Source organism: Phodopus roborovskii, unplaced genomic scaffold (genome assembly GCF_943737965.1).
Source record: "Phodopus roborovskii unplaced genomic scaffold, PHOROB, whole genome shotgun sequence".
Classification (NCBI taxonomy): domain Eukaryota; kingdom Metazoa; phylum Chordata; class Mammalia; order Rodentia; family Cricetidae; genus Phodopus; species Phodopus roborovskii.
In genome coordinates, this window is record NW_026126629.1 from 1937909 (window position 1) to 1963471 (window position 25563).

General features: G+C 41.0%; 1 protein-coding gene across 1 annotated transcript; it reads left to right on the forward strand.

The window, feature by feature from the left end:
- Positions 1-15352: 15352 nt before the first annotated feature.
- Positions 15353-16858, forward strand: LOC127238277 (putative sperm motility kinase W). The gene has a single exon (XM_051206828.1). It carries the CDS (start codon positions 15353-15355, stop codon positions 16856-16858), a length of 1506 nt encoding a protein of 501 aa, XP_051062785.1.
- Positions 16859-25563: the final 8705 nt, after the last annotated feature.

Consider the following 25563-nt stretch of genomic DNA (forward strand, 5'->3'; position numbering starts at 1 on the left):
ATTTTTAAGTCTAAAGTCCTATATGTAACTTAACTTTAAGTCTAACTAATGAAAACTATAACCATAACTATGTGTATTCAACTCCTTCAAACACCACAGAAGGATAGTATATAAACTCTAGAAATGACAGAGACATCTTGCCTTGTCAGTCACCTGAAGTTTATCTGTAATATTCCATCTTCAACCAATAGGCCACAGGAAACTTTAAATTGTCTTCTTGTATTGGCAGTTTGTCAGTCACTTTTCTCTGTCCTGCAAACTATCTGGCAGACACTTCCATAAAGCATGAACTGTGTAGCAATGTCCATCTTGTATCAGCAGTCACTTTTCTGTGGGTCCTGCATGTCCAGTTTATATAGCATAGAGTCAAACAGTCCAGACAAGAGCTATATCTTGCCCAAATGGCTAGTCTTGCCATATTGAAAGTAAACTTAATAATGCCTTTCTTTAATGTCCATCTTCCTTTTTGATACAGTGGTGTTGCCAGGAGCAGTTTTGTTTCACTGGCAAGAAAAACCCTAAACCATTTTAAATGCTATATTCTGTAGGTCTTTGAAAGGTTTGAAGAATTCCTATCTATCTCAAATACATCTCTGTGTATCTTGAAAAACTTAACTAACTTAACTCTAAGCTTTGACTATCATAGCTAATTATCTATAATCTGTACTAATTTATACATTGCATTTCTAAATGAGCTTTATAAACACAATACCTAAACAACAGGAGAAATATACATATCACAAAATTGACCTTAAATTGTATCAATAAATGAAAATCCATTCCAAAACAAAGTATTTATATCTATACCATAATCCCCTTTTTACCTTTATAAAAATTGGTTGTGATAATTAACCAGTTATAACCAACCACATTTAAATGAAAACAAACATTTATAAACACTATTTGGGGATTTGGGCATCATTGTTTCCAAACTTCTTCCTGCTGGTAGGGAGCGCTGTCATGGGGATCCTGAGAAGACTCAGAAATCCTGGCTATAGACTGCAAGGCTTCCTTGTTCAAGCTGTTATGAATGTAGGATCACCTGTGATTCTGTTTCTGGGGGTCTGGCTTGATCAAACCACATTAGTCTGGAAGGAATCCACAGCTTTTCATTTTCTGTGGGAACAAAAATAGAAATCGTTTTGCCCAGTAACTTGTCCTTAGACTTAAATTTTGGAGTCAAAGCATTCTTAAAATATATAAATTGAATCAATCCAGGAGTATTTTCTTTAACAGTTGTTTTCTCAGCAGTCAAACGATATAAAGACACCAGAAGAGCATATAGTATCCACAGTTTTTCTGTGCTTTCCATCTTTACATGGCTTTTTTACTTCTGTTTCTGTTAGTTGGTTTTTTTTTTTTTGAGTGCTCCTTACTACTTCCTCTTTTCTCCTTGTCTCCTAGTCCCTCCTATCTTCATTTCCTATTGGCCAACAGTGCTTTATTCATTAACCAGTATGAGAAACATATATACAGAATGACATCTCCCATCAGTCTATGCTGTGTTTCCTTTTCTTGCAATTTGAAACTGAGCTGAATCCTCCTCTGTGACCTTCATTTTTGGCTCTATTTACATTTCACACATGCCAGGGTTGTTGTTGTCAATGTCAACTCCTGTCCATGTGTCATTGGTATGTTGTGCCCACATGCATCATGTATGGTGGATTGTTTTTTTTTTTGCAAGAGACAACAAACAAGTACTTTTCCCTTCACCTTCAAGGACAGAGTGAGTGTATCAGTCCCAGAACTTGTGTCTGGTTGTGTCTCAGATGAGAAGGTAGTTACTGGATTTCTAAGGCTCAGGAGGAGGGGGTTATGGCCACACTTTATATAATACTCAGCGAGATTGGACAATGGTGGTATCCACATGGCTGTACTTCCAGTCAGGATGGGGTCTGTCTGTTGCTCTCTCTTCTTCAGTATTGAGAAGAGTTCAGGTTGTGGTATCTCTTAGATGGATTGCAACACTGTCTGTGTGATCAAATATGCACTGACTTGACACCACAGAGATAAGTTTTAAAGCTGCCCTCATGAAACAGGTACAGTTCACACAGAGTCTACAATGATTGTGTGACCGTATCATAATCCATGTGTACATAGGGTCAACACATGTTAGTGTGGTTCAAGTCTACACTTCAGTCTCATTTGTACCTAAGCCATTAGGGGACTGCAATGATCAGGTATGGTATAGGCTTTGACCACTTCTGACACAAACACACAGAGCCCCTGAAAAGGATATGCCCTTCTGGTGGGAGGAAGACCCAAGCTTTCTTGGTGAAGATGCCTATGAGACCTGAGTCACTAGAATTGATCTGCTGTTGGTGTCCATGTTAGTGATGTGTTGTCACCTGCCCTCTATGCCAGGTCTCAACCACATTTTCTAAAGCCCATGTTTATTGTTTCCTATTCTATTGTGATAGAAGTTCATATGGAATCTTAAGAAAGAAAGAACATCTCGGGTTTATTTCTGGAGGGATAAGAGCTCATGCTGCTGGGTTAGAGGAGTAGAAACCAGCTGAAATCTTGAAGGCAATAGCAGGAGAGTGAGAGTGAGAGTGTCAAGCAGGAAGTAGAGAGCAGAAATGCAGACTGTGCACATTCATCTCAGGGATAGTCCCAAGGATAGACTTCTGTCACCCAAGCACCACCATATTAAATTCCCAAAGTGTGCCATCAACTGCCCTTGTGTGCCCATGTGTTCAAATGGCCAATTTGTAAGTGACATTTTTAATTCAAAGTCCTACAGTGGTTTCATTAACTCATGTCAGATGTGTTGAGCATTTGGTTTCTAGTTTGGGAAATCGTTGAATACAAGGGTGTGGACCTATGTCACTGGGGGATAGAGAACTTCCAATGCTGGATCACCAGCCACGTAACTACCAGGTTATAGGGAACAAGAAGCTCCCACCACCATGGCATCCATTTCTCCTGAAATCCTTTCCATAAATCAACACATTCTCCCTAGAGTTTATTCTGGTCTGGGATCTTGTCTAAGACATGAGAAATATACTCAAGGCACTGGCTGTCGTACAGAACCTGATCTAAATCACTATCAGTTCTGACATGTCATGATTGATCAGGCATCTGACACTATAATGCAAGTGTCTTTAAAAGCACTATATCTTCATAATGTAAGATTGTGGGGAGATCATTACTTCCAGTTAAAGTTGTAGTACAGGGCTATAATAAAAAAAAGCATGGCATGTTATTGGTAACAAAATAAACACACACACAAAAAAAAGAGATACTGTGATCGGGGGCATGGTGCTGAAAACTCAGAGGAAAATCCAACTCATGAACTATAAAAGAAGCCCAAAACACGCACTGTAAAAATGTCAGTATCTTCAACAAACAGTGTTGGTCAAACTACTTGCCTGCACATGGATGAACCCAAATTGATCCATGCTTGCCACACTGCACAAAACTGAACTTCAAATGGATCAAAGGGCTCTTTATAATACCGGACACAGGTAGCCTGGTAGAAGAGAAAATAAAGACTAGGCTTGAACTCATTGGCACAGGAAATCTTTCTGGACAGAAAATTATTAGCACTCATACTAAGAACAGCTATTAGTAAATTAGACCTCATGAAACTGAGAAGCTTCTTCAAAGGAAAGGACACCATCATTCAGACAAAGTGGCAGCCTCCATGTAGAATTGGGCAAGATTTTGTTTTTATAAACCACATAACTTGTAGAGCAACAATATCCAATATAGAACAACACAAACTAGGTAGCAGAATAACAAATAACTGAATTTGAAAAATAGTCACAGGTCAAAATAGAGATGTTTTAAGAGATAAACTCAAGTGGCTGAGCAAAGCCAATAACAACAGTGAAACAGGGGGAAAATATAATTCAAATAGTCCAAGACTTGAAAGGTGAAATGGACACAATTAAAAACACAAACAGAGGAAATGCTGCAAGTAGAATGTCCAGGTAAACAATCATAAACCAGAGATTCAGGCATAACCAAAAAGAACACAAGACATACGAGAATCTCAGGTGTGGAAGATTCACTGTAGAAAATAGACTCAGTGACAAAGAAAGAGTTAAGTCCAATAGATTCTTTAACAAAAACTATCCTGGAAAGCTGGGACAGTGTGAAAAGGCCAAACTTAAGAATAGTAGGAATAGAAGAAGGCAAAAAAGCCGAGCTCAAAATCGCAGACAACCTATACAACAAAAGTATAGAAGACATATTTCACAACCTAATGTAGGGCATGCTTATACAACTACTAGAGGCTAAAAGAACACCAAAGACTGGATTTTAAAAAAAATATAAAAACAAACAAACAAACAAAAACAACAGAAATCATCTTGAGACATAATAATCAAAACACTAAACATACAGAATAAAGAAATCATATGAGGAGCCACAAAGAAAAAAGACCAAGTAACTTAGAAAGGCAGACCTATCAGAATGACATCTGACTTCTCAATGGAAACTCTGAAAACCAGAAGGTACTGGATAGGTGTTCTATAGACACTAAGAGACCACCTATACCAGCCCAGACTACTATAACCAGTGAAGATTTCAATCACTATTATTGAGGAAAACAAGATAATCCAGTTCAAAACCAGTTTTAAACAATATATATTTACAAAACTGGGCATACAGAAAGTATTGGGAGGAAAACTCCCACTAATCAAGTTAACTACACTCATAAAAACACAGGTAATAGATAATTCCAGAATACCAAAAGACTAAAAAAGGTTGTGGGGTACACACACACAATACCATATATAATAAGAAATTTCAAAACAAACTAGAATCAACAACCACTGGTAAATAATTTCCCTCCCTATTTCATGTATTAATTTGCTTCTAAAAAGACACAGGTAATAGAATTGATAGGAAGAAAGATTCCATTTTTCTGCTGTACACAGTAAACATACCTCAACTTCAAAGAGAAACATTATCTCAGAGTAAAAAGTTGGGAAAAGGTTTCCAAACAAATTAGCATAAGAAATATTCTATGGCTCTACTGCCAGGCCTTTCCTAGAGGTGAGTCTGGGCCCATATCAGGTGTCCTCTCCCTTACACCCTCCCCTGAGAACTCCCTGGTTTGGCCCCAGATCCCACTTCTCCTGTATCGTGTCCCCATGGAGAGTGGTCTTGGAGCTCAGATACACCCCCACTCATCCACACAGAGAGCTTACCCTCCTCCTACCCTGTGCCCTACCCTGCACACTGTCCCGCAGCTCTGGTTGAGCACTGGGACAGAGGGTGGAGCCAACAGACCAGACAACTTCGGGGAACTTCTGGGAGAGGATCTGAACACAGGAGACCTGCCCATCAATGAGGGACCACCCATAATTTCTGCCTGCCTGGTCTCTGACACCCACCGCTGGTCCTTTACTGGAGTCCCAGGCCCCTTCCAGAGATCCACCTATCTCTGCCAGACCACTTTGAGTTCCTGCTAGCAGGATCCTTGACCCCATAGCAGGGATTCTGCTAAAGAGACCTCAGCTAGAGATTACCAGGCCCAGGCTACATCTGCCTATAGGCACAAGGAACATCCAGAGACCCGGCCTTCAGGATCTTTGACCCCCATTGCCAGCCTTCTGCTGGAGCCTGATCACTGACCCCCATACTCGGGCCCCTGCCTGTGGAGAGACCTCCTAGAGTGCTTGGACCACCCAGAGCTACAGACATCAAACCTCTGAACCACATAAGCCCACTGGGAAAGTACCATAGAGAGAGGGAGAGATGCCACCAACACCTACTGGAAGAAGCTATGGGAAGACAGCCATACAAGAAAACACCTAACAACAGAAAGACAAGCATGACCCCACCAGAATCTAGGGATTCTACACCAACTAGACCAGAACACAACAACAAAGCAAGTGAAGCAGAAGGGAATGACTTAAAAATTATCGTCATACAAATGATAGAGGCCCTCAAAGAAGACGTGAGAAAATTCCTTAAAGAAATGGAAGAGAAAAAAAACAAAAAGGTGGAAGAAATGAACAAATTTCTTAAGGAAATTAAAGAAAGTACAGAAAGCCAAGAAAAAGCAATTAAACAGGTGAAGGAAATAGTTCAAGACTTGAAAACTGAAATAGAGAAAATAAAGGCAACACAAATTGAAGTAATGCTGGAAATAGAAAAACTGGGGAAAAGATCGGGAAGTACAGACAGAAGCATAACCAACAGAACTCAGCAGATGGAAGAGAGATTCGAACTCCATCTATAAATGGAGAAAACAAGATAATTACTGACAAAACCAGATTTTCCCAATACGTATCCACAAATGCAGTCCTACAGAAAGTATTGGCAGGAAAACTCCAACCCAAGGAAGGTAACTATGCCAACAAATATGTAGGCAACAGACAATCTAACTACACCAGAAACCAAGGGTAAAGCAGGACAAATAAATTCAAAATATCACTGCCAACAACAAATCTAAAACAAACAAGCATCAACAATCAATGGTCCTTACTCACCCTCAACATTAATAGTGTTAACTCACCTATAAAAAGACACAGCACAGGCTAACAGAATGGGTACGAAGATAGAATCTATCCTTCTGCTGCATACAGCTTCAAAGATTGACATTACCTCAGGGGAAAGGGTTGGGAAAAGATCTTCCAATCAAATGGACCCAAGAAATAAGCAGGTGTGGCTATCCTAATATCTAACAAGTTAGACTTCAAACCAAAATTAATCAAAAGAGATGAAGACTGGCATTTAGTATTCATCGCAGGAGAAATCCATCAACACAAAGTCTCAGTTCTGAACTTCTATGCCCCACATACAAAGACACCCACATTCATAAAAGAAATGCTACTAAATCTCAAACCTCACTTAAAACCTCCCAAAGTTATAGTTGGAGACTTCAACACACCATTCCCACCACTATACAGGACCTCCAATCAGAAACTCAACAAAGAAACAAAAGAACTAACAGAAGTTATGTCTCAACTGGGTTTAACAGCCATCTATAAAACATTTCATCCAAACACAAAAGAATATATCTTCTCTGCTCCACATGGACCCTTCTCTAAAATCAACAACATACTTGGTGGCATAACAAACCTCAACAGATACAAGGGAATTGGAATTGTCCCCTGTATCACATCAGACCACAATGATTTATAATTGGTATTCAACAACAACACAAATCACAGAAAACCTGCAAAGTCATGGAAACTGAACAGTGTGCAATTGCACCACACTTGGGTCAAAGAAGAAATAAAGAAAGAAATTAAGGTCTTTCTAAAATTCAACCAGAATGAGGACACAACATACCCCATCTTATGGGATACCTTGAAAGCAGTGTTATGAGGAACTTCATTGCACTAATTGCCTATATGAAGAAAACAGGATAGTCACATAAGAGAATTAACAGCACAACTGAAAGCCTTACAACAAAAACAAGCAAACTCACCCTGGTGGAGTAGACGCCAGGAAATAGTCAACTTGAGGGCTGAAATCAACAAAATAGAAACCAGGAGAACAATACAAAAAAATCAATGCAAAAATGAGGTGGTTGTTTGAGAAAATCAACAAGATAGACAAACCTTGATCCAAAGTAAGGATAAAGCAGAGAACAAGCAAATTAACAAAATCAGAAATGAAAAGGGGAATATAACAAGGGACCTAGAGGAAATGCAGATAATTTTCAAATCATACCTTGACAACCTGTATTCCACAAAAATTAAAATTCAAAGGAAATGGACAAATTTCTGGGTAACTATCACTTACCAAAATTACATCAAGAACAGACAAAAAATTAAATAGACCTATAACATGCAATGAAATAGAAGCAGTCATTAAAGACTTCCAAAAAAAAAAAAAAAAAAAAAAAAAAAAACAGCTCAGGGCCAGATGGAGTCAGTGCAGAATTATACCAAGAACTAATGCCAATACTCCTCAAAATGTTCCACAGAATAGAAACAGAAGTTTCATTGCCAAACTCTTTTTATGAGGCCACAATAACCTTGGTACCCAAGCCTCATAAATACACAACTAAGAAAGAAAACTACACATCAATGCAGTATGTACTCACTCATGTATGGAGTTTAGACCTAGATCAAAAGTTCTCCAGCCTATAATTCACAACACCAGAGGAACTAGGATACAAGGTGTATTCTAAGAGATTCATATTAAGTCCCTCACAGAACTGGTAATGGACAAGTCCCCCAGAGCTCAGGAGAAGTGGGGGGGGGCAGCGAATGGAGAGAGAAGTAGGAGAAAATGAGGGGGAGGAAAGGAAACCATGTGCGACCAGGAAGATTGAGCCTGGTTAGGAATAGAAGACAGGAAAGAGAGAGAGAGAGACAGACACACAGAGAGAGAACATAAAAGACAGAGCCAATACTGGTTTGAAGATAAAATTGAACACAAAGAAAGGTCTAGAGAACTACAAGACTGCTCCCACCTAACAATTTGAGCTTCCCTAAAAAGGCTATCATAAATGCCCTTCCCGGAGAGTGAGATCAACAACTAACTTCTCCATGGAGCCCTCAACTAATGCCTGTTGAATACAGGATCAAACACCCATACATAAACACTGAGTCAAAGTAGAACCCAGATGCAGAGGGAGAGGACAAGACCATGCGGCAGAAACACATAGAGACAGTTTACCTGAACAAGGAGGAGCTAAGGGCCACTAGACTGATAGCTGGGAAGCCAGCATGGGACTGACTCAGGCCCCCCTGAATATGGGTCTCAGCCACAAGAAGTGAGCAGTTTAAGGGACCTCAGACAGTGGAGCCAGGATGAAGCCCTGGTGCACAAAAGGACTTTGTGAACACATAACCTATGGAGGGATAACTGCCTTAATCTAGAGACAGGAGAGTAGCCCTAGTCCCTACTTGACATGACCTGTCAGATCTACATGACCCCAACTGGATGGCATTCCCCTACATATGGAATTGGGGTGGGGGGATGAGAGGGGAGGGTGTTTAGAGTGCATGTGAGAGGGCAGAGAGGGTAAATGGGAGGGAAGGAGGAAAGGATGGAGGCAAGGAGGGAGGGAAGGAGAGAGGGAGGGAGGGGGAACTGGGATCGACATGTAAAATAATAAATCAAATAAAAAAAACGCTTTGACTCCAAAATTTAAGTTGAAGGACAAGTTACTGGGGAAAAGGATTTCTATTTTTGTTTCCACAGAAAATGAAAATATGTGGATTCCTTCCAGACTAATGTGGTTTGATCATGCCAGACAGCCTGAAACAGAGTACCAGGTGATCCTACATTCAAAACAGCTGGACAAAGCATCCCTACAGTCTACAGCCAGGAGATCTGACTCTTCTTCGAATCCCCCATGACAGTGCCCCTTACCAGCAGGAAGTAGTTTGGAAAGAACGTCGCCCAAATTCCCAAATATTGTGTATCAATGTTTGCTTTCATTGAATTGGACTTTGTTATATGAAATAAATTAAAAAAATACAAAAAATAAAAAGGTATAAAATTGAAAAAAAAAAAAAGTCAGTAACAAGACAAGGCTGCCCTCTCTCTACGTATCTCTCAACATCGTACCTGAAGTTCCAGCTAAAGAATTCAACAACTAACTTATCCATGTAGCCCTCACCTGTTACCTCTTGGAAATAGAAGCAAACACCATTCTTAAACCCTGAGTCGAACTAAAACCCTGATGATGATGGACAGGAGAAGACCAGGCTGAAGAAGGACATAGAGACCGCTACCTAAACAAGGTGGTGCAAACTCACCCAGAGACTGATAGCTGGGAAGCCAGCATGGGACGGAATCAGTGCACCCTGTATATGGGTCTCAGTCAGAAGGACTGAGCTGTCTAAAAGACCTCAGACAGAGGATCCAGGATGTATTCCTGGTGCACAAAAGGGCCTTGTGAACACATCCCCCATGGAGGGATACTGCCTTAACCTAGTCCCTACTTCAAATGACCTGTCAGATCTACATGACCCCAACTGGATGGTGTTGACCTACATGTGGAATTGGGGTGGGAGGATGGGAAGAGAGGGTAGTCAGGGTGCATGTGAGGGGGCAGATAGGGTAAGAGTGAGGGAGGGAGAAGGAACTGGGATCGACATGTAAAGTTATAAATTACATAAAAAGAGAGAGAGAGAGAGAGAGAGAGAGAGAGAGAGAGAGAGAGAAATGGTTCCACATCATAAACTCTCAGGGACATGACAATCAAATGAATTCAGAGATTTACCTTACACTATGAGAATGTCTTAGATCAATAAACCAAGTGACTGCTCCTTCTGGCAAGGACTTGTGGTAAGAGAAACAGTCATCCATTGCTGATAGGAATGCAAGTCTGATTTGTTCAGCTACCATAGAAACCATCGTGGAATGTCCTCAGAATGATTAAAACCAAACTACCTGAAGATCCAGGTATGCAACTCTTGGGAATAAACCCCCAAATACCTTTACCAATGAGATCTAGCTGAATATCTTTCATGCAGGTGGATAGTATCTTATACAACCGCTGTAGAAGTCTTTCTTTCTCTGCCCTGAAAGACAAACAAATAGGTTACACACAGTCTGACCTTACAGGTTATTAGGAAAATTAGGGAAGACAGTGCCTGTGTCTAATCTGTGGTGACACAACGAACTTAGAGGAAATTACATAGGAGCACTAAGGACTGTCATGATGGAAGAGTATAGCTACAGTAAGAGATGAGACACAAACTGAGAAGCTTTCTTCACTATTCCTGAAAGGAGAGCATGGGCAATGTTTGGAAGACAGTGCCTTCCTGGAGCATAGAAAATGTAGGGATTTGATGTGTGCATCAATTAAATGAGAGGGGGCTGTGTGCAGAGAGAGAACCACTGATTGATTGTGTTCATCATGACACCTATAATGTAACTTGACCATGCCTAACTAGAGAGACATGCTTATGATTGCAGAAATAATAATTGGAGAGGACAGGGACAAGTCAGAAGAATATTGAGATTACAATGCCATATAATCAACTGAACAATTTTGCTGATGTCAATGCCATTAGTGTTCCCATTGACTTAAGTTTTCTTAACTCTGAGGTTAAGTAAATCTACCTCCTGCAAGTAGACCGTTCACAAGTATTAAATATCATCCATTAGAAAAGTTGGTTGTAGAATGGCTGGAGACAAGTATGTAAGATTAAAAAATTTCAAAAAATCACTGTGCCTTGCCAAGATGTGATTGGACCGTTGCATGTGACATCACTTGGATTCCATGTGAGGTAAGATACATATCGTCCAATGAAAGACCACCACCCTGGAATGTCATTTGTCATTGTGCTTCAGAGAAGCAGTTGGTCAAGGTGGAGTGAGCAGTTGGACTCAGCTGTTTCTCTTTTCATTTTGACTTTTCCAAACCTGTGGATCGCGACATAGTGGGTGAGTTTCCCAGGTTTTCAACTTGGCCTCTTGTCACTGGTCTATATATTCCTTTATTTACATCACTGGTTTGCGTTTTGATTTCTGCCTGTAAGTTTTTTTTTTTCATTTCACCCAATTTACATTTATCAGCTCTTTTTGTATTCATTTTTGTGATTGTTATTGTGTATTTATATATGAAATGCTACAATAGTAGCTGTATAGGATGAAGAATTTGATCTGACTCCCATATCTGCCTATACTGCATTTTGATGCCATTTTCCTAATCTTTTTCACTTTCCCATCCATTGAATGTGAGGAGAAAACCCAAAGGAAGAAAGGTTCTCCCCACTGCTTGTTCAAGACCCTCCAGGAAAACATGGGACATTGTTGTTTGTGGAACTGGAATTTTGAAAGTAACACTATCTCCAGTTTCATGATTTTATCATAAACGTATCGGATCATACCTTTGATGACTGATCATGAGACTTGAGTAATGTTACATTATGCTATGTTGTGTATCAATTTGTGTGAGTGTAGACATCATGATGTTCCTGTGTAAAGGCTTCTGGATCACGATGTATAGTATGAATGTGGTGTGAATATGGTGTGAGCTATCTCTCCTGGGTGTTTATCTGAGATTAAGGATTTTCTAATTTCCTAGTCAAGCCATTGCCTTACACTAGGCCCCTTTAAAGTTTTATTCAGTTGGTCAGAGAACAAGGGCAATGCATATCCATGAACGTGTTGAAAACGGTCCTTCCCTCACATGTTAGGCTAGTGAAATATTTGGAGAACGTTGCTTTTATATGGTCAGGTAAAGAATTCATCAGTGGATTGTCTCGGTGACTGTAAAAAGTTTTTCTTGATACTCAGTATTTTCAGTGTTTTGTTAAGTTTTGTTTCATATACTTTAAGTTTTACTCTCATTTATTATTTCCCCTTGTAGGATATATTTTCTCTTTTATCAGGTGATGGAGGTATGGGGCAGAGTTAACAGAGGGATAGTGATGCTAGGAGTCAATCCTCCTTTGAGAAAAAAATGTTGTTAATGTTAATGGACACTCTGTGGTTGTCTGAAGGAGTTTAATCCCATCAGAGTATTTGCCACAACTCAAGGTTTGTGAGAGAGAGATGGAATAACACCAAGAAAGAGGCTTGGTTAACATGAGACCTGTACTCCAGGACAGAGGAAGGGATCTGGACTTGAGGCCACTAGAAGAGCTCATTGATTATAATCAGGGTGTAGATGGGAGAGGTATTATCAATGTGTGATTGTGTGACAGCAATGAATCTATTTTGACATTTGGGAAAGGAGCAGGGGTGGGGTGTGGATGGAAAGCAGCTCGCTTTACTAAGAACATGTATCCCAGGGGGGAATTTGTAAACTGAAAAAAAAAAAAATTTAAAAATCACCAAGGCTTTGTTTTGACCTGTGATTGGTCCATCGCATGTGACATCACAGGGAGTCCTTGTGAGGTGTGCTAGTCCCTAGCCAATAAAATTGCGTTACCTGAGACTGGGCTTTGTCTGTACTTCAGAGCATCAGTTGGTTCTTGGGAGAGCAGTTGGTCTCAGTTGTTTGCCATACACTTAGCCTTTTGCCCATCCTGTTGGATCTGGACATAGTGACTGTTTTTCCCAATTTTTAGTGTGCTTTTGTCTTTGGCGTTTGACATTTATTTATGCTTTTATTTACATAATTGGTTTGGGTTTCAGTCAAACTGTTTTTCATTTCATACCCGTGTTCTTGTGTATTTTAGACATTTATCGGTATTCATTAACTGTATAGAATGATAAATTTGATCATAACTTTGAAATATTGCTTTCCTCTAATTTGATCATATTGTTCTGCTATATTTCCTTTCCCACCAATACTGAATTTCACAAGTATTTCCCACTGTATAAAGGTTATCTATCCCCTTGCCTGATCATGACCTTTGGGAAAGAAACTGTGACACCTGTGTTTGTGGAACTGCATGTCCTGAAGAAGGCATTGCCTTTCACTGATTTCTGGCTATATATAGGACTTACCCCAGTGATGTGTACATGCTATGCTTTGACAATTTGTGCACATTAATGAATGTTTTGTTCCTGGTTAAAGATACCTTGATCATGAGTTATGGTCTTAATTTGGTGTTGTATTTGATGTGCACTGTCTATGATTCTCATTGAGGTTTTCCAACCTTTCAGTCAAGGATATTGCCTGAAAATAAGATCTTTTTAAAATGTCTCATATGGTTTGAAAATTAGGGTAATGTTTCCTTTACGAACAGAACTTGAACTGTTCCTTCCCTTGGTTTCAGAAGTACTGAATGACTTTTGGAACATTGCCATTAGCTGTTGCTATCTAGCTTGTTGTTCATGAATCCTGGTATTTAGGTCTGCGGTTTCATATTTATATTCATGTTTTTCATTTATATTTATTCTTCTTTCATAAGTACATCCTGGCTGCAGCTTCCCCTCCCTCCAATGCTCCTGTGTCCCTCAGATCTACTGCTTCTCTGTTTCCCTTCAGAAAACATCAGATAGCACCTGAACACAGCAAAAGAAGATGTAATAAGATTATTTTTAAATTTTGCCTTTATTCTAGTCTTGATCTGTCCTTCTATTTACACTTTCATAATTAAAGAATACCCAATTTTAATATCAAAAATTCATTATTTAATTTCTCTGCCATTTCTTTTCTCTTATAAAGTTTTTCAGTATTTAACTAAATAATTACATAGTACATATAATATGTACTATGTGTAGTATATATTCTATTTATTATACCAATGATTATTATGTATATTATAACAAAATATATAACAATATTATTTTAATAATCACAATTATTTAATATGTGTGTTATATTACCTAAGCATATATATATATATAAATTTTGTATATTAACAATAAGTAATTGCATTATAACTTTCATACAGTTCTGTAGTGTACATTGATGCTACTTCACTGTAAAATTTACATACTCCCCCATTGTTTGAACTAATATTATGACTTGTATCAATGCACAGACACCCTCTTTCCTCCAGACACAAAAGCTGTTCACGTGTTTTGTTTCAGGAAAAACTGAACCTAGTGTTAGCTCTTTCCTACAACACAACAGTGCTCTAGTCACTGTATTGAATGTGGACTCTTCCCCACAGTCTCCTTCTACGCTCTGCTGTTGTTCTATTTGCTTGCTATATTGTCTTCTTAAACTGCCGTGTGAGTCTGTTTGCCCTGTGAAAAAAAGGCTATTGAGTTTGTTGCTGAAATTGATGTGTACTATCAAGACTCTCATCAAAGGTTTTTCTCATGTGTGTTCACTAAGTAAAGGAAGTTAACTTGCTGTATTCATTGAACTTATTTGTTTTTGGGATCAGCAGAGTAAGAGTGGCACAGGGAAGAGTTTGGGTGTGTTCCTTTGCTTCCTCTATCTTCATTTATTGTCTATCACTGGTCCTCCTATTTCTAGAAAGTACTGAACGATCCACAGAATCCATGATATTTGGGTTCTGCCATGAATGGAGCACTGCTTATTGCAAGTCCAAAATTGTTAGTTTTTGCTCATGTGTTTACATGCTTTCATTTTACCTTAATTCAATATTTATACCTGAGTGGGAATTCAGACCACATTTACTAATGTACTGGTATCTAAGCACTGTAACATTCCGGAAATGCCCTCTGGACTGTAGTTCTATCAGTTACAACATCAGTAGTTGTATAATGGAATCTGTGTCTGATCTCCGTTGATGAGCTTGATTGAGCAGTTTGCATTGTGGCACATGCATGAAAAGAACTATCTCATTCTGTCAGGGATCTCAGCATGTGCTTTGCACTCTCACTTACTGACTCCAACAGAACCTTCTTTGATCCCCATCTACTGCTGTGGGTTTGGGTTCTTAAAGTATTTTTATATCACTGGAGATCATCATTAGGATATCACACATTTCATTAAGAGAATTCAAAACTATAAACATTCCCCATAAACCTACATTATTATTATTTTTTTAGCACTGTGTGCCTCTGAAATTTCTGAGGAGATAAAGTGGTTGGAATTGAGCATAACACCATGGCCAGCCACATGGAAGAGGACATTCTTGAAAAGGATTTCAAGATGTTACTATCTTTAGGTTCTGGTTCATTTGGGGAGGTGAAGCTGGCCTGCCATCTTCCCACATATACACGAGTGGCTGTCAAGGTCCTGGAGAAAAGCATCAACAGTGTGGCTGACATCAGCAGTGAAGTAAACATCCTTCAGTCTGTAGAACACAGGAACATCGTTCGATTTTTTCACATGATCGACACACTGACGACCACTTACATGATCATGGAATATGTGGCAGGCATAGATCTGGAGAGCTGCGTCAGGGCAGCGGGCTGTCTAGAGGAGGAGGAGGCTAGACCGCTTTTCCAGCAGGTCGTGTCAGCAGTGTACTTCCTCCACCAAAGACACATCGTGCACCGTGATATAAAATTAGAAAACATCTTACTGGACGCAGCAGGAAACGCCAAGCTGTGTGACTTTGGTATGGCAACTAAAGTCACCGAGGGGCAGATGTTGGAGGAGATCTGTGGTTCCTTGCTCTATTGGGCCCCAGAGATCTTGGCAAGGAAACCCTATGATGGAATGGCAGGTGACATGTGGAGCCTGGGTGTCGTTCTCTACGTCCTGGTAACAGGGCACTTCCCATATGTCGAAATCACCCCTGATGGTATGCACCGGCTCATCACCACCACAATGTGTCCCATTCCCCACCACCTATCAAAATCGTGCCACATCATCCTGGCACGTTTACTCATGGTCCCCACCGGGTACAGAATAACAATACGTCAGCTTGTGGAACGACCATGGCTGGGCCACATTCCAGAACACGTACCACCCGACACTAAAGAAATCCTTCCCAGGGTCGTGGAGACTATGTGCAGCATGGGCTATACGTGTAAAGAGATTGTATCATCCCTAAAGCACAGGCAACCAAATAATGTAACAGCTACCATAAATATCCTCAAATTCAAACTGAGCTGTGGGCATAGCCATCTACAAGATAAGTCCCGGATAAACATGGTCTCTTCAGGTCTTCTCAGCCTCCCTCGGCCCTTGAGGAGAGCTAGTGAACCAGCTCTTCCTGCTGTGGAGAATCATTTTCACCAAGCGCATGTGGAAGGCACAGGCAAGGGATGCAGAAGCTCCCCCATGGTCAGGAGACACCCCTGCCTGGAGCTGATGCCCTGTCCTGATATTAAAGTCCCAGAAAGAGATAGTTCAATGGCTGATGTCACCAGTACTGCAACAAGGGACATTGCAGTCAACAGCAACTCAGCTGACATTCTTCCTGTCAGTCTCTCTTCTACTGAACCATCCCTGGATGAAACAGCCACTGGGTTTGAGAACATGGGCTTCTCCATAGAGGAGCCATCCATGGGGTCCGACATTCAGAGTGACCAGTCCCAGGTGGCAAACGCAAGATCTGGCACCAGGCCATTCAGGGGCTGGAAACTGATGAGGAAGCACATTTCCAATGCACTGAGGGTGCTGTGCTGCTGCTGCTGCTGCTGCCTGCCCACCCCCAGGTGAGCCTCGACCCCTTGTTTCTGGGGCTTCAGAGGAAGGAGGGACCATGGAGTTTTACGTGCACTGCAGTAGGTTTAGTCACCCCGATGAATTGTTCCATTGTATTTTCAAGAAATTATTTTACAGTCATGTTAAATGACAGTTGTATCCACTGAGAGGGCACAGACTTTAAGATGTCTGGTACATTAGACGCAATATGCCATAGCTTTCTTTTCATGTAATTGCCTGGAAAATGAGATAGCATAGCATGGGAAGGGCCAGAAGGGAAGGAAGGGTGTGATTTTGGCTAATGTGGGCAAAGGTTCAGAATAGCTGAACATTGGTACCAAACCTTGTTCTGTCCAAGTTGCTAATAGAGATGCTTTCATGTTTCCTTCTGCTTTGAAGTGTGGAAAACGAAATGGCCTAGTAGAACACCAACTCTGGTGAGGAGTGACTGCTTAGAAGGGAACCAGGATGGATGGATGGACAGATCTGCAGAATGTCAACACCGAGCTATCCAAGTCACCAGGCTCCTGCATCCATCCTCGTGCTATTGTGTGATGTGCATGTTTGCTTCTCCTTCAGCTTCCTCCAGCACCAGCAGTTGTTGTTGTACCCAGACGTGCTCATTAGGCACGTTTACCCAATGACCCTATCTCCCTAGCTTTTTTCTTTTAGGACCTACAGACGGCATGGCAAATGGCTGCTTCTACATCCAGGAGTGCCTTCTGTACCAGTCTAGGCTGCTCATCATCTTTTTCACTTTAGCCATTCCAACTTATTCTGTGACTGTTTTGGAAAGTACAGCAAGACCTGTGTAAGTCCTCTGGGGGAAGGAGATGGTTACTAATTGAGAAACAGGATTGAAGTAGGAAAAAGGGAAATGTGTGACAGTGTAGAGTAATGAATACAGTCTGTCGGGGGACTTCCTGTCAACAACTGCTATGAAAGAGATAAATGTTTTGATCTCTGACAGGGTTTCTGTACAAGCTAGTGAAGGATCAAGGGTCCCTTGAAGTCCATATTGGGACAGAGAGTAGGAGCAGCCAGCAATTAGGTTTACAGGAACTGCTCTGGTCATCCTAGCATGTAAGGTACACAAAAGGATGCTGCCTTGGAAATGTCATCTTGTTATTACCCACTGAGCTAGGATGTTGTTGGAGTAAATGTCAGGTTTGGCTAGTGGAGTCCCATGTTCCTCTGTTCTGAGTAATCCTGTCTGACAGTCACTAATTGAGGTGCTTCCATTATTCTTTGGGTGTTTAGTTGGAGGAAATGAAATGTCCCACTTAACACAGCTTCTTGCTGTGAAATAGGAAGGAATTTGGTCACAAATCTGTGTCTTGTGCAGCAAGATGTAAGGGCTACAGGACTTAGTTAGTATCCATCCTGCAACAATTCAGCCTCAGCTACCACATTCCCAAAGCGTTCCTTCCTCTGCCACCCTCTCATGTTGTTCTTCATCCCTGAACAGTCACATGTAGCTTGTAGCCAGTTAAGATATACTTCCCTGTTTTTGTGGTCTTGAAGAACCAGGCTTCCGTGCATCAAATAGGGTTGCTTCTGTGAACAGGACATAATATACTCAGCTCTGCGGCATCAATCCTCTTTGATCAATCAGGTCCCTCCAAACTGCTTTCTGATTGTCTTTAGGAACATAATCAGGTAGTGCAAAACCAGTGGGAAATGGGATAAGGGAGGTTACGAGTAAGAACAGGGAGAATCCAATTGGAGAGGATAAAGAGGAAATGAGAGGACCTGTAAAAATGGTGAAAAATTCTGTCCTGAAGATCTAACCTCAAAAGAGTCAGGAAAAAGGGAAGTTTGTTTGGCAGGGGTTTTCAATAAATAAAGTCAGGAACAAAAGTGTCTTGCAGACCAGAGTGGGAACCAAAAGAGTTGATACCTGTGCTCAAATTTATGGCTCATGTCAATCTGTAGAAGTGTGAAGCTCCTTTAGGAAGGGGTTACTCTCCTGGGCTACTGTTGAAGAGTGTGGCAATAGAGAAGTTTGGCTCTGTCATGCAGTGTTGTCTCCTCATGTCCTGTCTGAATGACCTGAAGACATCTTTGTCTCTGTTCTCAGGCCTTCTTCATCCAGAATTCTCATGTTCCTTCTGATCACCTGATCCAAGCTTTTGACATCATTTTCCTGTCTCACAGAGGTATTTTTAACTTACTTTTGACCTTACATTACCATTGTTATTCTCCAAAGTGGTGAGGTAAGTAGGCCTTGCCAAGTCTGATGCTGAGTTGTTCCTTCACAGTCCCTCAGACATGACTCTCTATGACCAATGATGACCAAAGGGGTCATGCTTTCATGAAATCTTTGATTATGGTGGAGCCCTTGATAAGGGCCATAGGTTAAGTGTGAAGCAGAGGCGAGTATGGTGTCTAAACTATTTTCCAGTCCACCTTCAGGCAGGGAAGAGCTCACTGAGTTGTTAAGGGGAACTGATATCTACTGGGAATCCAGTGCCCTAATCTGTGATTCATCATGTGAAGGTAAGATTGAGTACAGTAAGTATCTGTTTTGAGGGAGGATGAGATTCTCAGGCCAGGTCTTGTTGTCTGGGAGAAAATTACATATGACGTGGCCTATGTCAGCTTCTCCAACACAGAGGGAAACTTACCATTGGTTGCTTATGAGCAATGGCAGACTGAAGAGACCTGAGAGGTGTGGAAAGAGAGGTGCTATCTTCTTCATGAACTTGGAACCCAGATTCTATTCTGACCACCAGACCTTGGGCTTTCTCAAATACTAGTGCATATTGAAGTCGTTGGATGATATTTGTTTAGCAGGATGGCAGCACACTTTTGCCATCAGTTACTTTCTAGTACACTGACCACCTCATGGATCCCATGTACACAGAGCAATTAGCAACATGCTTAGTGGGTAAGAACAATTTTGAGTTGTGGAAATCAATCCTGGAAAAGCCTTTTTTCTCTAGCAGATCAGTGATGCCAGGGCTGTGAAATGGCTGAATTCAGGAAATGAGACAAGGAAATTTCATGAATGCACTTTTTATGTTTTGAGTTAAAGAGAGGATATTATATGCCCCGCCTATCCTTAGCCTCTCTATGTAGAACATAGAGAATTCCCCAACTCACAGAGATCCACACCTGCCTTGCCTCCTGAGTACTGCGATCACACATGTGCACTGCCATGCCTGGCCTCAAGTACTTTATACCATCAATGTAAATACCCCCAAATATGTGAGGTAGAATTGTACCAATTCTGTGCTTTTTCCCACAGGACAGGGTCAGGGATTGAAAGGAATATTCATCCAGGATGGACTTGAACAGGGGGTAAACTCCAAACCTGACCTTCAGAATAGAGTCTGTGTTTACCATGAACAGACACCTGGAGGTGAGAAGTGCTGTTATGAATTCTTCTGTGAACACAGTGCACTGACCTGAAGGAGGTGTGACCTAGCTGATAGATGATGGAAACAAGGCATGACCCTGTTTCAGCAGGATCTCCACATGTAGTCTAGACACAGGTCACATGACTTCAATCTGACCAATCAGAAGAGTCCAGATTGACCCCTATGTTCTGATTGATTGATTTCTTTCCATTTGGGCTCTAGGTTGACCATGGAGACAATTGGTATTTTGGAGGGAGAGCTTTCATTTTAAAGTCACCAATGGTAAAGGTAGTAGAGAAAGCCACTCATTCTGGATAGGAGCTCCCAGTGTCCCTATCACCACAAAGATATAATCCACCCACCTGCTGGCTTTTATGACTAGTTTTGCTCATGTGCCCCACAGTGCTATCTTTTCTTGTCAAAACCTGTTTGGCTAGTGCTTTAGGCCTTTGAACCTTGTTCATACTTGTTGGTTAGTGAACAGCCCAGGGATAAAGGATTCTTAATACTGAACCAACTAGGACTCTATGGAGCACACTGTGGAGTGTCTGTAAGGAGACAAGTGATCATTCCCCTCCCCAGGACTCTGTGTGCAATTCCAGGAGAGTAATGAAATATCCATGCCTTTAGTGCCCTGTCATTTATCTTCTGGATCCTAAAGACCTCCAGATTTTGCATATGAGAGAACAGAGATGTTGTTATTTGGGACTTGATTGTCATGTATGTTACAGTCATGTTTTTAATTTGTTTTTCATAATTTTTATTTCAATTTGAAACAAGCTGTTTTACATGTCATTCACAGTCCTTCACACTCTCCCCTTCCCTTGTCCCCTCAATATCTATCCCATCTTCTTTCTGATCTACAGGAAGATTGATGCCTTCCCTGGGAATCTTCCCAATCATATCATATGGAGCAGGGTATAGGCCCTCCCCCATGGTTATAGGTTGAGAGAGTATCACTGTACGTGGTATGGGCTCCTAATGTCTATTCCCATAGTAGAGATAAATTCACTACCATGACCCCCATAGACTGCCCAGTCCTCCTATCTAACACCCATATTCAGAGGGCCTGAATCCATCCTATGCTGGTTTCTAACTATCAGACTGTATTATTCATGAGCTCTCCCTTGCTTAGGTTAGCAGTTTCTTTGGTTTTCTCCACCATGGCTTTGACCCCTTTGCTCATAACTCCTCCCTCCCTGCAACTTTATTATAGGAGTTTGCCACAGTGTTTAGCTGTGAGTGTCTGCTTCTGCTTCCACCAGCTACTGGATGAAGGCTCTTGGAAGGCACATCAGGTAGTATTTAATGTCATTATCAGGGAAGGGCATTTGAGGTAGCCTCTCCACTATTGCTAAGATTATTACTTGGGGTCATCCTTGTAAATCTCTGGACAATCCCCAGTGCCAGACTTCTTTTTTAAACCTATAATGGCTCCCTCTATTATGGTCTCTGTTTTCTTTCTCTCCTCTATCCTTCCCCTATCCTTATCCTCCTGTTCCCTCATGTCCTCCTGTCCCCTCCTCTTCTGCCATTCTGTTTCTCTTAACTCCCTCTGTCTTCCACATATGCTCACAATTTGCTCATCAGGTCTTGTCTCTTTTTTCTTTTCTGGGACACAATGTATGACTCTCTTAGTGTCTTCCTTTCTTCCTAGTTTTCTCCTGTGTGGTATGTAGGCTGGTGATCCTATGAGTGAGTACATACCATGTTTGTCTTTTTGTGACTAGGTTACCTTACCTGTGATGGTTTCTACTAGTTCCATCCATTTGCCTGAGACTTTCAAGATTCCATTTTTCCCTCTTCCGTGTAGTACACCACTGTTTAAATGTAGTACACTTTATCCATTCTTTCTTCAGTTAGGGGTATTTAGTTTGCTTCTAGGTTCTGGCTATTACAAATAAAGCTACTATGAATATAGTTGAACAAATATCCTTATTGCATGTAGGTACATGTTTTGGTTATGTGTGTATGAGTGGAATTCTGGATAATGGGGTAGAAGGATTGTCATTTCCTGAGTAACCACAATACTGATTTCCAAAATTGCTGTACAAGTTTTCACTCCCACCATCAAGGGAGAAGTGTTTCCCTTTCTCCACATCCTCTCCAGCATAAAGCATCTGTGAGTTAGTGGTAGTGATTATAATTTCATTCCAGTGGTCTACCTGTCTATTTTCGCACTAATACCAAGCTGTTTTCAGAACTGTAGCTCTATAATATATCTTGAAGTCAGGGATGGTGATACATCCAGAAGTTCTTTTATTGTACATGTTTGTTTTACCTATCCTGTTTTTTTCCCATATTATGTTAAATACTGTTCTTTCAAGTTCTGTGAAGAATTGTGCTGTGATTTTGATGGGGATTGCATTGAATCTGTAGATTGCTTTATGCAAGATTGCCATTTTTACTATGTTTATCCTACCTATCCAACAGCATGGGAGATCTTCCAACTTTCTGGTATTTTGTTTAGTTTCTTTCTTTAAAGATGTAAAATTATCACTATATATGTTTTTCAGTTGTTTTTTTTTTTTTTTTTTTTTTTTTTTTTTAGCGTTAACTCAAGATATTTCATGTTGCTTGTGGCTATTGTAAAGGGTGATATTTCTCTGATTACATTCTCAGCCCCGTTCTTGTCTGTATATCCTAGGTCTACAGATTTGTTGAGTTAATCTTGTATCCTGTCACTTTGCTGAATCTTTTTATTAGCTGTAGGAATCCCCTGTTGCAGTTTTTCGGGTCACTTGTGTAAACTATCATATCATATTCAAATAGTCAAGTTTGACTTCTTCCTCTCTAATTTGAACCCTTTTGATCTCTGTTTGGCTTCTTATTGCTCTCACGAGTACTTCAGGTAGAAAATTTCAAGAGATATGGAGAGTGTGGGCAGCCTTAATGAGTCAAGTCATGTTTACGTGTGTATGTTTTCTGGAAATTTTCAAATACTGACATTCAGTGTGTGCTCTTTGACCCACATCCTCTTCATATATTAATCTCATTTTTGCATTGACACTGTCATGTGTCCTTTGCAATTGACTTATTAACAGTTTCCCTTTGTGGATATGCATATTTTCAGGTCTGACTTGAGTATCATCCATGGCACATTACTATTTCCTAAATGAGTGACAGAGTTGAGCTGGAGAACATAAGATTGCATTGTACAGAGGCTCATGAGACAATTTGTAGATGGAGGATTTAGAGAGGATGGAAGACAGAATGGAGTCTCCATGGGGAGGGGGATGTGTACTGGGGTAAGAACAGTGGAGACTAAGTGCTATAGTTTCAGATTCCCTTTGAGTCCTTTTCATATTTAAAGCGATGAACTTTGTAAATCAGGAGACACAGGGACGTGATTTGCATCTGTGGCCTGAAAGAGCAGATGTAGGAGCCATGTAGGAGTTCCAGATGGGAGTGTGCCCACTTGACCATCATGATGTGTCTCTGCTCAGAACAGGAGGAGGTAAGTCATTTACCATAGGATTCTCCCCAGGAAACCATAGTTCATAAGGAAAAGTGTTTCAGGGCTGCAATTCACAGCATCCTTGACAGAGGATGCTCTTAGACAAGACCATGTCCTAGGTGCCCATGAATGAACACACCCTGTGCACCAGTCTCAGGGAAATACCTGAGTACTCACTAATTTGTCCATCCCTTCTGGTTTCTGGTCCCAGTGAAGTGTTTTCCCCCTATGATTGCAAAAGATCTCTTTGGCCTTCTTCCTCTTCCTCTCATCCCAGTGGTTGTGTTTGTAGACTTCTTTTATCTCTGAGTCCTGTTCATCAGAAAGGCCCTGTCACACTGCATACTCATGTAGTTTGTGATGGGGCCTCACTGTGGGGAATTTTCTCAGGAACATCTTTTTCTCTTACAGGAAACTGCAGCAAGCTGGAGGAAAATGGGTACCACTTTGCATGGAATGCTGGGACTTTGCTCCACTTTGCAAGTGGGTAGAGCTTTCCTTGCCTAGGGAAGAGTGTTCAGATATGGGGTCAGCACTTTTACAATTACTTTGTACCCTGGTCCCACGCTGTAAAGGATTTAGGTGTTGTCAGCCTTTCTGACTAAGAGCTAGGGCTTTTAGCCTGGTTGTCATTTTGTTTGTCCTGCTGTGTTACTTCCTAATTGAATCCAGTGCCTGGGCAAGGGATAATTGCCTCCTGTGGCAGGCCATGTAATCTCTGAAGAGACACCACAAGTGGACCAGAGTCTCCAAGCCCATATAATGGTCTGTAAGAATGTGAATCTTAGAATGTAGACATGATCAAGTGTTCAGATATTTACTGTGCCAACTGTTAATATCTTTGGTCACTGGAGGGAACATATTGTAGCCTTTATTTAGACTGTTATCTGAGAGAAGTCAGCTAATGACCAGGCTCTCACACTTAACACCCTTCTTTCTGACTGTGTGCATGATGGAGGCAACAGTAACAGATGCAGTCAATACCAGCTATTTGTGCCTACATCTTTCCACACCCTACCCAAACTTTCCCAGTACTGTTCACCTCCCTGTGGAGAAAATTGAGTCTCTCAGATGCTCAATAGCTTGCTCTTTTGTACAGTTTAAATTCCTGTGACCAATTCATGATAACCTTTTTGGTACCATCCTGGGTCAATTGTATTTTCCAATGTCAACCTCAGAATGCTAATTGGCAACCCTTTCCCTCCTCAGATCTCCAGGTCATTTTAGACATGTTCTATGACAATCTTCATTTTTACCACATGTGCATCCTGTGTCATCTAGGCAAGTGTCAAATGAGGTGGGGTGCAGGAAGCACAGTTCCCAGATACAGACTTGTCAGCGGGATAATTCAACTCCTCCTTAATTCTCGAGCCAATGAACAGCACTTGATCATGAAAGCAGGAAAAACCAATCCCTGCAATCAGAGCTTTCTAAGAGAGCACACTGAGTTCTCCATTAGGAAGGTCATATAGGAAGAAAATGGACATTGACCCAACCTTACTTGTTCCTAAATTGCACCAAAATCAACCTGCTATTTTCTGTATGGCCATGGGTCTAGGTTTGTTGTATAAATCTTTCTGCTAGCATCATCTTTGGTTTTAAATCTGCCTTCTCTTTTAGGTGCCTGGCCACATCCTGTATGATGGACACCAAAACTCCTGACCTGAGGATGTGCACAGAGTTCACTACTGACATTGGAGGAGGAGTGCACTTGTCACCTCCCCTTCTTCTGGAAGACTAACTAGTCATTGTCTGAGCCCTTGAGAAGCTCAGAGTATCCACTCTGCATTATGAGGACAATGCAATGGTTGGTCTTCCACCTTTCAAGTTTACTAGACCTGGAGAATCTTAGGAGAGTCTCCTTAGGAGAGTCTCCTTGTGAAAGCCTCCCAGTGGCTAGT

Bases quoted from the DNA above. Each gene is read 5' to 3' on its own strand.
- LOC127238277 (XM_051206828.1), top strand. From the start codon at position 15,353: ATGGCCAGCCACATGGAAGAGGACATTCTTGAAAAGGATTTCAAGATG.